Source organism: Lagopus leucura, unplaced genomic scaffold, assembly GCF_019238085.1.
Source record: "Lagopus leucura isolate 7727_CA_CO unplaced genomic scaffold, USGS_WTPT01 Super-Scaffold_1, whole genome shotgun sequence".
In the NCBI taxonomy this organism is placed as follows: Eukaryota; Metazoa; Chordata; class Aves; order Galliformes; family Phasianidae; genus Lagopus; species Lagopus leucura.
The window spans coordinates 35,312,905-35,330,670 of record NW_024962250.1 but is presented as its reverse complement, the minus strand read 5'-3'; the positions used below and the strand labels follow the sequence as shown (position 1 = coordinate 35,330,670).

At 39.1% G+C, this 17,766-nt stretch overlaps 1 protein-coding gene across 1 annotated transcript in view; it reads left to right on the top strand.

Moving 5' to 3' along the window:
• Positions 1–17,766, top strand: part of NUDT14 (nudix hydrolase 14) — a 50,724-nt gene that overhangs the window by 24,651 nt on the left and 8,307 nt on the right. Inside the window, exons 2-4 of the mRNA XM_042866486.1 lie at positions 470–513; positions 12,617–12,681; positions 16,217–16,454. Of these exons, the coding sequence (XP_042722420.1) occupies positions 470–513; positions 12,617–12,681; positions 16,217–16,454 (347 nt within the window). The remainder of the gene's footprint in view (positions 1–469; positions 514–12,616; positions 12,682–16,216; positions 16,455–17,766) is intronic.

The window sequence follows — 17,766 nt, the reverse complement described above, 5'->3', positions numbered from 1 at the left end:
AAACCAAAATATGAAACATCAATTAGGTGTGGGCTTCGGCCTTCTGAGCCTGGATCCTAAATCAGTTCAGCTGGTGCTGTCCTGAAAAGATGAACTATTCTGCGCAGGTACCATGGGAGAATGTAGATCTGTGGGCTATTTTACTGGTTAAAACTTAGCTGCATATACTTTCCTGGTACATGGTGATTAAACTGGGGGTTTGAGTAGACACTGCGGCCGGAGTTGGACCCAAAGGCTATGTTGTACATTAGCAGTCAGTGTAGTGTTGTGTATTTAAGGTTTGGAATGGCCTGAGATAGTTCCCAGCGTCTGTAATACGTACTGTCAGAATCCAGAATAATCTCATCAATAAAATCAGCTCTACCAAATTTTTAAAAACATGCCTGTTAAATTTTTTGCTCAATTTCATTATAATCAGTTCTCACTTGGAATTAATTTTACTGACACATTTATTACTTTTTTTCCCCAGAATGGCGCTAAGAAGTTTTGGGACTTTATGAGGACACATGACAGGTAACAGATGGAATAACATTACTTCCTTTTGTCTTCAAGTTGTATTTCATGCTGTATTCTTCCAATGGTCAAACCTTAATGTTTTGAATATTCCATTTTTCACAGAATCACAGCATGACCAGGGTAGGAAGGGACCTCAAGGATCATGAATCTCCAACCCCCCTGCCACATGCAGGGCCACCAACCTCCCCATTTAATGCTAGACCAGGCTGCCCAGGGCCCCATCCAACCTGGCCTTGAGCACTTTTAGGGATGGGGCATCCACAGTCTCTCTGGGCAGCTGTTCCAGCACCTCACCACTCTCTCTGTAAAGAATTTCCCGCTGACATCCAACCTAAATCTGCCCTCCCTCAGCTTAAAACCATTTCCCCTCATCCTGCAGTTATCAACCCTTTCAAAGAGTTGACTCCCCTCTTGTTTATAGGCTCCTTTAGGTACTGAAAGGCTGCAATGAGGTCACCTTCTTGAGGTGACCTCAAGAAGGAAGCCTTCTTTTCTCCTTCTTTCCTCCAGGCTGAACAAGCCCAGCTCCCTCAGCCTGTCTTCATAGGGAAGGTGCTCCAGTCCCCTGATCGTCTTTGTGGCTCTCCTCTGGACCCTCTCCAACAGCTCTCTGTCTTTCTTTTCCTTTAACTTGGAATGGATGGCCTTCGTCTTTCTTCTGTCTTTCCAATTTTATTTCTCCTATTAAGAAAAAAAAAAGAAATTAACTCCTGACTTTAAATATCAGTTCGTGCAAAATAATAGCAAATAGAGTATGTATGAGAGAGACTCAGTCTCAGACTTATTTAATAATAAAATATTTGACTTTTTACATGGTACAAAGGTATGATCTAGTCACTGAAAATTCAAGTGTTGGAAAATAGAAAAATAAAAAGCGAAAGTAGCAACTTTTCCCTGGAAAAAGCCTTTCTGAATTGATTCATGTAAAAATGTAGCAAAGCACTTATGGCAAAAGTAGCTGGAGCAATCAGAGTCATCCTGAGGGATGTATTCTTCTTCTGTATGAGGTCAGTAAAATCATTTGTATTTTCTGAAATTTTTCTGTCAGAACCCTCTCAGTCCTTTGTAGGTTCCTGAGATGGATATTTGCATCACTTTGGTGATAGTGACACTTTCTATCAGCATAAAGATTATGAACATAAGGCTTTCAGGATGTCTATGGAAATATTAAATTGAGGAAAATTTAAAAAAGCTTCTACTGCTTGAGGTTAAAAACAGAAAATAGAGTGATATTTCATTACTTTACACTTGCTTTTGGAATTTGCCTGGAAGACTGTTCTGTCTTTGCACTTTGTCCATGTGGGCATGTGCTGGGATTTATGATCACAGATACAAAGGCTGAAATGATAATTGATTGCTGGAAATTTAATATATGCCTTGTACTTTCAAGAAAGTGAATCCAGCTTCTAGTCAGAGTGCTAAGGAGGGCATGACTTCCAGAAAAATAACTTGTCATTACTTTTGTGTCACTGTGCGATAATGTGTGAGCATATGCAACTAACTGAGCGGGGTAAATATTAAAGGCTTGTTTTTCCATGAACTTGTTGAGAACGGTATTTCTGAAGGACTTTTGTGAACATTTTTAAAATAGTTGAGTACATAACTGTATAAAAAGGCTACAGACACATGTCGTGCCAGTCATCTCTGGCCACATAACATTTGTTAGCTTCAGATGTACAACAGCTGCCATCCAAACTTATTAGCGATCACTGTTGAACTGCAGAATGCCTAATGCTCTTTCGCAAGTAAATTCATGGCAACTTCTGAAATCAAAGGTAATAATGTGAACTTTCTGCATAGGAAATCCATGCTTTTGCATAATCTTTCTTTGTGAATGGAAAGTCAATTATTATCAAATGGATTAGTCAAGAATTCCTTGTCAGCTTTTGATAAACTGTGTTTTACTGTATCTTTGTAAGATAGCTGTGATGCTAGTTGTAAGGAAAAGTCATTTCCATCTGCTGAAGTGTGTAGAGGAATATATACTTAGAGGGCCCTTACAGGTTTAAGGGCCTTAATGAAGGATAAGATATTGGAGAAGAGCAGTTTCCATGACACACGTGCTGTTGATCATGATTGCCTAGTGCATGAAGTTAGGAAGTGATGGTCTCATTCAGGAAGATTGTAGGAGTTTCCAAATTTAAGACACCTTTTTCAAAAGTGCTTTTTTTTTTTTTTTTTTCTGAAAATGCTGTAATACCATTAAATGCTTCATTAAAAAAAAACAACAACTGTTTATAACTGTTTATCTAAATTGAACTACAGATTAGAATGGCAGATCTGCAAAATACACATATAAGGGCATTATAAATTTCTGTACAGTTGATACGTGCTGTATGACAGTAAACTGAGAGCTTGTGCTCTGGGCTCCTCTGGGACCTCAGTCTTTTTTCTCATTTTGGATGAGGTCAGTGTAAGCCAATATTCAGCAGATTTTTATCAGAATATGTATTTGATACATGAAAATGTTTAGCAAGAGAGTTATTTCCGTATAAATGTATCCTTTCCAACTGTTCAGATGAACAGCTGATTGAATTTAACAAAGAGGAAAACATGAGCACTGCAGCAGTCAATTCATTTGCCTTAGGTGTGAGTCACCTATTTTAAAAATCTTAAACACATATCAGGAGGGCTCATTATCAGTATCCTTTATACATCCACAAGCTGGCGTAACACTGGTGCAAGCTGAAATGGTACATTTGTATTTGATTTTCCTTTTTTTCCCCCCTTCTTTCTTAGTTACTGCAGATCTGAATTTGAGCCCACAGTGCTTTATTTAGTTTGTAATTTATGCTGAACAATTTATGCTTACTCTCAATCCCACTACTCTATTTAAAGAGTTGATTTTTGTTGGTTTTTTTTTTCTTCCAAAATTATTACTGGTCACACAATCAACTGTTACCAAGGCAGACTTTCAAAAACGATATTGTTAAAAACTAAGTTGCATCGTGGGAGGTTCAGATTGGATATTAGGAAAGGTTTCTTCTTGGAAGAAGTGGTCTGTCACTGGCACAGCTGCCCAGGAAGGATGTGGAGTCACCGTCCCAGGATGTGTTCAAGAGCCATGGAGATGTGGCACTGAGGGATATGGGCAGTGGCATGGTGGGGTGGGTTGGCACTTGGACTACATTGTCTTTTCCAGCCTTAATGATTCTGTGATTCTATGAAAAGTCAGTTGAGTATTGCTCAACCAGAGCCTAGCTCTGAAGTTAGCTCTAGGATGAGAAGGAGATTGACTCAGGTGATCCACAAAAGTCTCTCAGGACCTGAAAATTTCTGTGATTTTTTTTTTTGTAAGTAAATTAAATATACTTAATAAATGCTACATTTCTCATCTGATGACTGTCAAAAAACTGTGAACTTGTCAAGAAATCTATCAAGTCAAAAGCCACTACCCTGCCTGTAAATAATGCATTCATTATAATTCTGGTCCCATGGACTTGCATTTCAGTTCATGTTTCTTTGGCACATACATATGGACTGGTACTTTTCCTCCGAATAGTCAACTGATTTATTTCCACATTTTTAAATGCACCTTTAAGAGAATCATGCAGAGCACAAGAGAATGAAAATCTAAATGCAGGGTGCTTCTTACACTTGGGTCTTTCAAAAGTACTCAGCAGCTGGTGTGGTGGTCTTTAGGGGGAGAGTTTTGTTGTTGTTTTTTAAGATCACTGGTGTTCAGTACAAATCTCTTGATTGGGAGGACATTTTACTTCTGCCCATTTACAGTGATATTCTGTCAGGAACAGGAATAGACCAAGTATTACAAAATAGTCATCGATGTCTGTAACAAAAATCTTGTCTCTAAAACCAGACTCACTCTGGTTATATTCCCCCGCATCCTAATTCTGCTATATTTAGTACAGTAAGAGCCTGAAATGTAATACTTCAGTTTTACATTCATCTACTCTATAAAGCAATAGACTTAGTTCGTTTCAGGTTTCAGCAGCTCCCCTTAAGCGGATTCAAGGCTTTTAAAAGACACAATTTGGGAACAGATGAAGGTCAGTGCGGAGTCATGAGCTTGCTTTTGTGCTTGGGGTAGTAATGTTCAAGAGCAGGAAACTTTTTGTAATTGACAATTAGGACACATTTCAGACTGGATATAAAGCAAAATTATGGCTACTTCTCTATTTAGAACTATCAAAATGTCAATCTAAAGAACACTACATTTAAAAGGAAAAGGAAAATTGAGGAGCTTGAATTGCATTGTTTAGGTGAGCTCCTCCTGACCCTGACAACGTCATGAGACAAGAAAAAGGCACGAGGACCCAAAAGTTTACAACAAAGGTCCAATGCACATGCACAGTTATACTTTGGGTTAGACTACAAAAACATGTCACAGTGTCATAGGAACAGTTCCTGACTTAAAAATTATGAATGGAAAAAAACTTCCTTTTCTTTCTCATCTCTAAATGGGGAGGAAATAAAATTGCTGCATTATGAGATTGGCTTCTTTGAAGGTAAGAGATCAATTCATTTCTCATTAAAAGCAACTTCATTCTTACTTGAAGTGTTTGCTCAGTGAGGAGGCTGCAGGCTGTATGTACTGCAGAGGCAGCTGACAAGTAGAGCTTCCCATCAGTTTGCAGGTAAAAGGGAACAGAAGAAATCAGTGTGGTCTTCCACAGGTTCTTGAGACCCACAGAACGCCTGGCAGCACAGCGTGGGAGGAGAAAGCTGCTCTTGGGGTGGCTACCCACAGCTCCACTGCCCACCCCATGGCTGCAGCCCAGGTTGCTGCAGCCACAGGCAGCCGGCTGCTATTCCGGCCCAGTGGCTGCAGCAGCAGTGCTGGAGATATGGTGGAAGTCATGTGCCCTGAGCATGTTATAGGAGTAGATTAAATTCCTTCTCCTATTTCATACGCCGGATCGGTTGGGCTTTATGGAAATTTAATCCCGCATGTATTTTTCTGGTTTATGTCCTGGTGTATTATAAGATGCCGTGAAATTTAACTCAGATGCTTCCTTTGCACAAGAATTATCACAGTAGCTTTAGAATGGGTAAAATACAGCCTTTTAGCATCTTTACAGCTTAAGAAAAAATTAATCTTTCTTGGGTAGCATGTGCCTCTTGTGCGCAGCAATATGTTGTGCTCTAATGCTCCTCTGTCTTTGTGACATCTCCAGGGTGTCAGTGCTCCAGAGTTCTCATCCTTATCTTCAAAGATAGTAGAGGAGATAATGTACCAGATGTAGTTCAACAAACAACAGAAATGATGAAAAGTTTAGGGAAACAACAGCTGAGGGAAAAAGTAATGATGGCAGGGCATATTGGTGCAGAGGGTGATGCGACTGGAGAGAGAAATTACTGCTTATCAGGAAAATGGGAAGGAATGTTAGAAAGCGGACCAGAACCTTTTTGTCTCGTCAGTAACCAATGACAGAACAAGGAAGAATGGCGTTGTACAGAAAAGATTCCAAAATTGAAATGCTAAGAAACTTTTTTTTTTAAACAATTGGCATTAAGAAAATCCGGAAAGGCATGTTCTGTAATCCCTGTCACTGGAAGTGCTCAGGTCTAGAGCCAGTATCTGTTTATCAAGGATGCTATCGGGGTGATGGTATGGTGGGGCAAAACTAAATGCGTTTCATGCTGTGAAGTTATCAGAGAAAAACACAAAATCAGAAGCCAGATTTTCGAGTTCTGATTTTACCTTTTTAAGCGGCTGTCATTAAATCACCATCTACCTTATAAACTGTACCAAATAGAATAAGATGGGGATAAAATACTTATTCGGGGCATTGATTCATTGGAAAATTACATGAGTTAATAAAAATACTTAAATGTAAGGACATGCATCAGAGTTTTGGTTGATGAGTCATGCATTTCTAAATGGAGGTCTTTGGTGGCCAAATTAGCGACATCTAGTTTTTACAACTTCAGAAATTTCTCTTTTAAGTATTTTTCAGTATTATGCAGTAGAAGTGGACATGTTTGTTTTCTTCTTGTCAGTGAAATCTAAGGTCTTTGCTTTGCTTCTGAATGGGTTTGACTTAAACCTCTTCTGTCTGAAAGGAGTGCTGGAGGTGTTTACATCATCTACAGACAATAACGTGGGCATCGCCAGCATCTGGGATTGGTAAAAGTAAATGAAAATGAGGAAGTTTCTCTAATTAGAGTGCCTCTATTTTGTGGATTTTATCTAGACATATCTCTCTGGAAGGAGGGAGCTATTAAACTGATTATTCTAGAAATAGGGAAAGTTGGTAAAATATGAGTTCTCTATTTGTTTCTCACTAATGGTGATGAGACTTACCGTCTGTTCCTGAGAACATGTTGCTATTCACTTCATATTTGATTTTTGACAGGTATGAAACGAAGTTTCTGGTTTATCCCTTCCTAGCTTGGGCAGAATGCTTGGCTTTTTTATTCTGTGTGCTGTCCTTGGATTCTCAAATTGTTTTAAACCTTTGGCTTTTGCCTTTTTAGAATGAAGTCATACATCTGCCTTTTAGATAGATCATTTAGTGGTCTTATTATGTGATAACATTTGTAAACATTGGTTTCACAAATAATTAATAATTGGAACAAAAGCCCATCAGATTCTGACTTACTCTGTGCTTAATGCCCACAAAGATTTATTAATTAACCGAGTTAGAATAAAACCTGAATTTATTTATTAAAATATTTTGTTGAAAGAATCCCATTGAGGTGCAGTTTTTCATTTCCAAGGGTATCCTGGGATACAGGCCAAGATACGACTCTTGAAGAATGTTATTGAGAGCAATGGGCTTTGATGTCTCATTTATTTTGCAGTTGAACTTACTTTCTATTTTTTCCTTTGTTAGATGAAAACAGCCTGCTGGGAGGATTGTTTATTCCAAACAAGTTGTCCTGTGCCTTGTTCTTTGCCTGGGTACTAATTGCTACTTTACAATTAGACAGAGATTGTTTTAGAAGTGCACGTATATGGATTTGTTAGCACTTCTTAAGTCATTCTTCTGCAAGTCTGATGATTAATCAAACATACATGTCTTGCTTTATGGTGCCACAAACAACTTCCTGCTGCACTTCAATTTACTGAAACCTGCCTTCCTTTTGATTTTTTTCAATGTAACATTAATTTCCTTAAGCGCAAGCATCCTGCCACTTTAATCCTGGTTTCACTTAGTAATAAATATCTAAATTGTATTGGAGAAAGCATTCAAATTTTATTTGAATACAGAAGTCTTCTAGGCATCTCCAATTATCTTTTGCCAAATCCACTTTATCTGTGATTAGTATGAAAGGGTGAATGTTTTTGTCAGGAGCTTATAGCTTTGCTTTTGTAATAGGCTGCATTTTAAGTAGCCAATTGGATTGGTGTTGGCCTTTGAAAAATGTAAAATGCTTTGAAGGAAGACTTAAATAGACCAATAAAGATTGTACGAGCACACACGTTTAATCTCAGGACTCTCTGCATTATAGTTCAAGCTCTGGGAAACTGGAGGAATTGCACTGGAGAATAATCAAAGGGTACAGCTTTATTACTTGTCTGCTCTGAAAATGGGCTGTTTCCTCTGGCTTAAGACACTGGGTGCTCTAGATTTTCTGATAAAAGAAAGAACACAGCACTTTAGATACTATGTATTGTAAATTTTAGGGATGTGCAGCTGTGAAGTTGATGGCTCATCTGATTACAGAAGTAACACAGGATGCATGCAATGCTTTTCTCGTGGTCCCCCCAAATAATTCTGAAATAACTTGGGATGACAAAGGTCTCCCTGAAGGATGAATCCTCCCTTAAAATTATTTTTGATCGGAGTCATAAATTGACTCAGAAAGTGGTGGGAAAGATCAGTTTGTCAGCTTTGTGTTCAGAAAACTTAATGCACGTAACGTTAAGAACAAAAATAAATTGATGCTTTAAACAATGGTATCGCATCCCAGGGATTGTTTTTCTTACTACCTTTCTTTCTTGAACGATTCATGAATCTTCCCATTTGCTCCGTTATGAGGCCATATAAGGACAAAGTGCTAGATGTATGTTTCATATTCACAGCTGTCCAGCTGAAATGAGTACATTTTTTCTAAATACTTGTGTGATTACACACTGCATTTATTTTCTTCTGATTGTATCCGAAATACCAAATATGCTGATAATGATTGGGATGGGATGGATTAAATCAATCAGTTACTTTTATTCCTGCTTGCCACTCTTGTATTTCTTTTTTTATGAATCTTATTTTCATTGTCTGTTATGTTTTCATTGTTTTTGAGAATGTGAATTGAATTGGCACAGGCTCTGATGGTGTTGTGAGGGTTTGTCTCCTTTATCTTTTCCTTTCTTTTTCCCATTAATCAAATAGCATTATTTCCTGCAGTCTCCTCTATGGAACATAATCATTTCCAAGCAGCACAAAGATTATTACAGGTTTTCAACTAATTATGAGATTTTTAGCCTTTAAAAGGAGGTGGAAGTGGCTGGTTAATAGTTGGGAAAGCTCTGGCTTTCAATGTTAATGCCAGTCTTTCTTTAAGTGCTTCATCTTCCTTTATTCAGTTTTGATTAGAATTATTTGTGTGACACATACATACACATATACCCTGTTCCCACCTGCACAAGGAGGGTCCTGAGTTCCTCTTAGGATGATTAAAGAAAGGTCAATTTCTTTGCCCTTATTACCTCATCAATTACTTAGCGTACTGTAGTATTAGTACAAGATTATCTTTTAAAAAGCCTCATCTCCAGCCTTGAGAGCCTCATTTCATTCACAGAAACACAAGAGAATCTTGTCCTTTTCTTTGCTATTATTTAACTGGGGTTTATTTGGGCATTTTACTTGTTTTGTGGATGAGCGTTTGTAAAGTAGGCGATAAAGTCACTGTAAGAATAATGAAAGGCTGAATGAATCTTTTGTTTATTAAAGCCTTCTAAAAGTTTGTCTCATGAGAAGCAATTAGTAAGTGTTAGCAGTTGCTTGTGGATTAGCAGTAGCCTGGGCCAACAACTGACAAACCATCCAGATACAAATTACAAAGCCAACGATTACAAGCTGAAATTCTCTTCCTATCCCCAAAAAGCAACATCAAGAAGGAAAGCCCATAACCTCAGCAAAATCAGAGGAAAAAAAGCATGCTTTTAGTATTGGATTTCAAGACGTATTGGTTCTTGTAGCTTTGGCAAAGCTCATTTACTGATCTTAATGGCTGGAGTGTGTTTCAAAAGAATTAACTTTCTGTCCCTCCGTATGTGTGTGCACACTTTAAAAACATGTTGGTTATCATCAGTTCCCTGCCTCAGCACTGCTGCTGTCAGACCCCATGGTTTTTTACATTGCTACTAGAAGCATCGCCTGCCTTCCTCAGCTGTGAGCATGTGGAGCTGTAATGTCTTTTCTCTATCAATGTCTGCTCTGCTGAAACGCCGTAAAGCATCATTACCGTAAGCTCAGTAAATACAGAGCTGTGCTAGGCTCATGGAAGGAAGAACCTGGAGGAGTTGTTCAGGTCTGTGGCATCTTCTAAATTCTTGTAAGGGGTATTTTGAGATATAAAGGAAGTATTTAGGTGGATGTCACTCTTTTAATGGTAGAAGAGGAATCAGTCACTCCAAAAGTACTGCCTCCTATTTCTTTCCATGGGAAATACAGTAGATACAAAGAGCGCAATAACACTGTTTGGTAGAGCAAATTTTCAGCTACAAAACACTATTTTTCAGCAGTCATCACCATTAGATACGCGTTTTTGCCTGTGATGAACAAGAGCTGTGCTCGTAAAAATATCTGTACCAGTGGAGGTGGCCCACTGTTGCTGTTACCAGTGCTAAAACACACCACCCACTGCCTCACTGTGCTCACATCCACTGTTTGGTCTCCGTAAATGTTCAGCAAGCATTAAGGAATGTCAGTGGGTGCCATTGGGTGCCATTTTTTCTGCACAGAGGAATTCAATTCACCTTTGCTCCATACGCACCTCCATGTCAGCCTCCATTCTGTCAGACTGCCCTTCTGGTGCCATCTGTCACATGTCAACAAGATGGAATATTGGTTGGAAGGTTCATCCTCTGCTGCCATACCACCAACATCGACCTCTGGTGTTGTGGGCTGACATAATGGAACAGGAAGCATTACTTTTGGAGCAGTCCGTGTGCTTTCTTAATCTTGCAGGCCAGACCAAATGACTAAAACTCACTGCTGCATTAGGGAAATCAATGAAAGCAGTGGTCGTGGGGATCTTCTGTTTAGATCAGTGGAACAGTCTTGCCCTAGCTTTCTGCCATGCTCAGATAACTGTCCTGAATACTTCAAGTGGCTTCTCTTAAGTTATACACATGGTAACCTGTGGAAATATTTCACATTTTATTGTTTCTTGTGGAATAAAAAATACCAAATGGCACTGATAGAGTGACACTCATCTTAAAGTATTTAATTTTGAACTTTCTCCTCTGTGGCTCTTCAACTGACATGAAATATTAGAACTTGTACGTTGCAGTTTGTTAAAAAATGTAAATTTATGTTCAGAATTGTTTGTCAGTCTCTCAGAAAATTGAAAGTAATTAAATAGAAAGTTCTACAGATTTGTGCCATCTCTGTACCCTCTCATCTCAAGATGGTGTGAGAAGCAGACAATTGTAATAACTTGCTGCTACTCCTTTCCAGCTTAATTTGATCTTGTTCCTTAATTCTGACAGATTGTTTTTAATTTTCCCATCTGTTCCATAAAAATCTCAAGTGATTGACTCTTAGGAAAAAAGTAATGTCTAATAGCTGAGCCACTTTTAATGAGTTGGTACGATTTATTTAATGAGACGTGCTGAAGAAGGAAAGCCAAAGGAAAAATTGGGCCTGGGGTGATGGGAGTGAAGAAAGGGAAAGGACAACTGCATTCTTCAGAAGTCCCCACTACTCCCTTTCCCCTTAGCTCTGGGCTGCTGCTGTCTCTTCTTTCAGGCAATTTGCTCTGTCTTGGAATTACAGTCAGCTGTATGTATATATATGTATTCAACAGAAGTAATACCTTTTTGCTTGTTGCTCAGTATTTGCTTCCAACAGTTCCAAAGGCTAAAATCATTGCTTAAAAATTGCCTACAAATGGCATCTCACCATCAATGTGCAGTACTGATCTTTAAGAATAACAAGTGTGAATATAAATGCTCGCATCTGGACTTCCCTCTTCTGTTTGCTCTTTAAATATTATTATAATAAGCTTTAACATATATTCTTAATAATCATCAAATAGCAGTTACTGTGTCATCTCTACTTGGTTATAAAATCAAATAATGAAAATAAATGCACAGCTCTTTTACAGGGAAAGTTGAAAGTTTGACTAACTGCTGCATATCTGCCATTGCAGTACAACCTTTGTAGACTTCATAGAATAATGAATTAAATTTCCAATTGCGTATGGTGGGGCATAACAAATGGGAGAGTGCTGCTATGGGAAGAAGCACAACATGCACTTGTTCTGCAGGTCTTGATGGGCTACCAACTTTTTTAACTAGTAAAATGTAGGAGCAACTTGACTGGAGATCAGAGCAGGGAGGATCAATTCTCCACACTTTCTGGGCATCTTGGAATCAGTTTCCCAGTGGCAGGGATTTCAAACAGCCAGGAGGACAGGGGAAAGGTTAAAATCTGACTTTTGAACCATAGAATGTTGTAGCGGTTAAAAAAGCACTCCAGATTTAAGTCTGGACAGAGTTGGTGGTGTCTTTTTCTAAGGCCCAGCTGAGCAAATGGCCGCAGATCAGATATCTTCTGTGCTTATACAGAAGTCTGGTTTCAGGGCTGGACGGTGCTTAAAAATTAGAGTATTCTAATATGAGCCTTATAGGAGGGAATAAAATGGTCTTGGTTTTGTGGAATTTTTGACTTGTTGCTATCAAATAGATGTTTTACTAGGTTGGGTCTTCTTGTTGTTGGGAAGAAGGAATCGATTGGCAGATTGCATTATCTGCACAACGGAAGGCAAAAGTGACTTAATTTGGGCTTTGGGAACATGACCCATTATCTGTGCCTCTTGATGGATCTTCGTCAAGGATCTTGTACTGTGGTTTAATAATTCTTCTATGTATTTATGTAGCTAAAATGAAATTCACAAGATGTAAGTTTATAGTGCTGCACGTATCCTTCATAAAGCATTGATCTTGTGTTTTTTATCTTCTCCCTAGCGTGTCGATCCTGATCTTCAATACTTCTCGGCAGTGCTTTGTAGTGGTGAAGCAGTTCCGCCCAGGTAATCCTCTTTTTTTAGATTCACTTTTGCTCTCTAGCGAAGCAAGCTTTTAAGGATTTAGCAGTTAAAAGTTGGTGCATCTGTGGTGATAAAATCTTTGTTCTATATTCCGTTCTTTGTGCAGCAGCCCACCCTTTTCAGCAAGTTGGAATTTCTAACCAAGGAAATTTCCATTACAGATGAAACGAATGATGAGGGTAGCCTCACACCCTGCTTTTGGGAATGCCTTTGTCCTCTTCTGGGGACATTTCAAACAGCTCGTGCAATGAGTTACTCTTATTTGAAGCTGATTCTTGACCTACCTAGCTGCCAGCTTTTGTTTAGAATTGCAATGGTCCTTATTTTTTTTTAAAGTAGCTTGTGTTTTTTTATGTGTTATACACTTGGAAACTGAAAATATGAGAAAATCAGCTTCATCCATACAATGACAGTTTCATGTAATGGGACATTATTAGGAATATAAGTTAATATACTGTATTTTCTGGCTTTTGAATCAGTTATTTTTATGCAAAGCAATATTTAGTTTTTGGAAGTTAAAAATGAAATGCATATTGGCTGAATCTTAAATTAAAAAATTCACAAGATATTTCACTGACTGTTGCTAAGAAACCATTTCAAGATTGTTTGTGATAGACTTCATTGGAAACTTTCTGGGGTGGTGTCATGCTGTCCTTACTTACCAGCAGTGATTGACAGGCTCAGTTTTGTGCCACACTGTTGTAATAATAGTGTTTATTTCTCAGGAAGCACTATATTGATTATTATAAGGAATTTGTTTATCTGTTTATTAGTAGTTCAGTGCCTTTTATTTGCCAGCTGCGTAAAATCACTCACGTAGCTGTTGCTCTCTTTGAGGCAATCGTAAGCAGAAGCTGGCATAGATATATGCTTAGTAATGTCCATTGTATCATCTCCATGGGGATGTCAAACCTGGCCTTGGGGGCCAGTGATCAGTTCAACACCTTGTAGCAGCTCAGTCAATGCAACCATGTCCCCCTGTTACTCACAGCACTGTAATTTTATTTCCATCAGCTGGTTACTGTCTGCGTTGATGCCTGTTTCTCCGAGCAGAAATTAAAGCGAAGGCTTCTCATTGCCTCTCTCAGGATCCCACGGAAGATGATAATACAGCTTTCTTCTTGCAAGCAAACAGCTGCAGCTCAGGCAGCAGGCTCATCCCCTGCATGTGTGGTGGATGACATATGTGCTTGCCTTGCCTTGGGGTGTGGTGTGCTGATCAGGTTTTCCCATTTAAGTCCGTGCTGTTTCTGAAGGCAGTTGTCCATCTTTGTACATACATCCCCACCACATTTCCTTATGCAGCATTAGCAGAGGTCTGATGTGGCTGCAAACAGATCATTTTGCAACCTACTGTAGGGAACCTGCTTCTAGCAGGGGGTTGGACTTGATGATTCACATAGGTCCCTTTCAACCCCTGCAATTCTGTGATTTTAACGGTTAAGCAGCTTATCTGACTGGCCTGTGAGAGGTCAAGGATGGAGGAAGCTTCATGATGGTAATGAAATGGCTGTTTCTGACCAAAGTAATGTAAGCCATCAGAAGATGAGGAAGCAATAGGACACAGCACCAGTGAGTGAGCGACTGCTGGAAGAGGAACTCTGTATTCTAGTTTCTGCCCTCTGAATTCTTCATGCCTCTGCAGTAAGCAAACAGCCTGCAGTGAGGAAGAGGAATGTCTCAGGCTTCTATCCAAAGAGTGCACCTAAGCCAGTAGACCACAGGCTGATGTTTGATCTGTTACCTTAGGACCTTGGGTGCATCACTTGTGCAGTCAGTTCTCCACCTTCAAGAGAGGCCTGAGGGACTCTGGTCCCTGGTACTAAGGCATCTTGATCTTCTAGGCTTTGCTTCTGTATGAGAGAGAAATTCAGTCCAAACCTTTCCAAGCCTGGTGGTAGTGAGTCCATGCTTGATTGAATACTGATTTTTGGACTCTTGAAAGAAGTGATTAGTACAGCTTGTTTTCTTCCTTATTGACAGAGAAAAGCTGCTAGTGTGCTAGCATGTTGGCATATCCCAGAGTTTTTCTCTGAAGAGGACTGCTGGATTGGGTCCTTCTAGGAATATAACTTTGATCTACATGGAGCCCAGTTGTGCTGGGGGAGAAGGAGGATGGCAGGTGCCTGCTGGAATGACAGAAGGGGTTTCAGGGATTCAGCAGCCTTACAACAGAGAGTTACTGTAATCACAGTTTCGTATTTCCATTCCCACACTCTTACCTATATCCTGGTTTGGTGCCTAAGCCCTTTATTGGAATGTATGCTTTGCTCCATTTTGTGTGTACTGATAAGGATACGTCCATACTCACAAAGCAACACTAGCTTAAAAGTACTGGGTTCATCTCAGAGAGATCCTGAAAGTAGTTGTCATTTTTATGGTAATTCATAGCTTTTAAAAGTTTGTGTATTAACAACAGTAAGCAACCTTCAAGGATTTTGTTTCCTCCTCCTTACTGCGTTGTAAGAAGAAAACAGCTCTACTTGTGTCTATCAACTCAAAAAATGAAGGCTGCTTTTCCTTAAATGCTTGTATCTCAAGGTCCTAAATGTACCTACTACAGACGGCTTTGGGTATCTTGAGTTCTGGACAAAGATGAATTTTGGGCACACTTCTGCACCTCATGTTTCTGTCCAGACCGATCTGAACAACACCCACAAAGTGCTGATCTCTTGTACAACCCTTCTGAGTTGTCACAAGAAGCCTGGTGGAATTTCAGGCACCAATTTCTGGGGTTTAGAAAGTGCTTGAAAAGTTGTTGCTGTGGTACCTTAGTGATAAGGATCTGGAGTTGTCAACAATGATTTTTTGTGTTTACATCCATTCCTGCACTTTTCACTTGGGCAGAATTTCAGTTGACATCGGTGAGAGGTTTTGCTTAAATGAGGACTAAAATCTGGCACTTTCTTTAGGAGTGCATTACAGTGGCAGCTGTTTGTAGATTAATTCAAGAAGTCTTTTTCAAACTCTGCACAGGAATCTGTGCAAGGAACTATATGTTCAAAAGGGGATTTTTTTTTCCAAACAAACATACATGCTTTTCATACCCTTTCTAAATAACAGCTGAGTTGACAGGCTGAAAGACTCATCATTGTGCACATGGTACATTATGTGCAACCCAACTTTCCTGCAAAATAACTGCGGCTTTAAATTAAATCCTGATAGCCACATTGCTTAACGAAGGGAAGCTGTTAGGAGCTTCTGGGGTGTAGACTTCTTGGATGAGCTAGATTTCCTTTTTAATGTGCATGGCCTCATCCCAAATGATAAAGGCACAAATAGAGCTCAAAGAATAAATTTACAGAAGTTGGAGGAGATCCTTTGCTCTCTAAAGTTGTATTTTCTCTGTGTCATTATTTTAATAGCTAGCACACCAGATACTTGCTGCTTTCACATGCTCTCATGATAACTTTCTGCCCCAAATTTGAGTAGTCTGCATGTTTTGTCCTTTGAATACGAATAAACTCAAAGAACCCTCTTGTTTCTTTTCCTTATGTATTTGTTTGTTTGTTTTAAGCTGTTTACATGTGTGAAGTAGAAAGGCAGCATCCTCAGCTCTTCCAGAAGCAGGACAAGGAGAGTTTCTCTCGCCTGGAGGATCCCTTACCTGCAGTGGTAGGAGTGACTTATGAACTCTGTGCTGGCATCGTAGACAAGCCACAGCTTTCTTTAGAAGAAATTGCCTGTGAGGAGATCTTAGAAGAATGTGGCTATCGTGTTCCTGTTACAAACCTGAAGAAGATCACTTCCTACAGGTAAAGAGCAGCAAGTAAACCACCATGTTTTCTTGTGTCACCAATTTCTGAAGTAGCTTAAGTGTGAATTAATGCTCCCTGTTCCTGTATGTAAGCAATGTGTTAGAACTGTTAATGAGCTTCTAAGAGCAGTTTGCTACACTGCTTTACTGGGTCAGTCTTTTTCCACTTCTGCTTCTTACTATTCTGATACAAGCTGCGCACAGTGGGCTCTGATTTTCTATTCATGTGACTTTGTGGAAGCATGAGAACTTTTGCCATTATATTTAGGGCATAATTAATGCATCTTTGAATGGAATGATAATTAATGTCATCTGTGAAGATTTTGATGATTTAATGGTGAAGGTTTTTACGTGTCATTTGTTGCAGCATTTTAAATGACTATTGAAATAGATTCTAATGTGTAAGAAGAAAATAATATTTGAGAAGAAAAATAGAAAATGTGAGTTGTTTCAAGAAAAAGAAGAGAAAAACTCAGGGGAAACTCTGCTCTAATCCCATTGTATCTCCTTCCCAGTATTTGGTATCCAAAATGTATGTATGTTTGTATTTTACAGAGAATGCTGCGAGTTTTTTCTTTTCTTCATTTTGCTTGACATCTCCATTGAACCAGGCCTTGTCGTTGGTTTTTAATTTGGGAATTGAATACAAATCCACAGCTGTCAATCCTGGCAAATGTTATTTCCTGCTGGATTAAGAAGCAGTGCTTCTGTTGAGGGGAGTGGTTGAATCACAGGAGCTGCCTCCTACAGCTCCTTGACACTAAACCAAGGGATGTTCTGCTGGAAGAAACAGTGCCTTCCAGATTGATGAAAAAAAACTGTCCTACTGCATTTCCTATGCTGGGTTACACTGGTGGGCTGTACCATACTGATGTGTACACTTGTATGCACACCCACAAACTAGAAAGAGTAGAGTATAATTTCTGTAGTTGTCAGTGTAGAAGTTTGTCTCAGTAACAGTTCTCATCCCACTAAAATGCTGTATATTTTTGGTTGTTAAATGTCTTTTTCATTTACATGTTGTTGTGAGGTTTTTCTGTTTGTTTTTAATTGCAGTCTGACTTGCAAAGAGAATATGCAATGGGAGTTTTCTGTGTTGAGACTAAGCAAAGCATGCTTGCTTACTGTGTTAATTCCCCAGCCTTGCTTTGTGTATGTGGACACAGCTTTCTGCCCATGGAGATCCATGCTGGAGTCAAAAGATCCTGTATAGTACTGACTTCTTCAGATTCATATAAAAGGCCGAAGCATCAAAGATGATATTTTTACAGTTTCTTTGTTCAACTTACTGTGTTGTGTATTAAAATTTG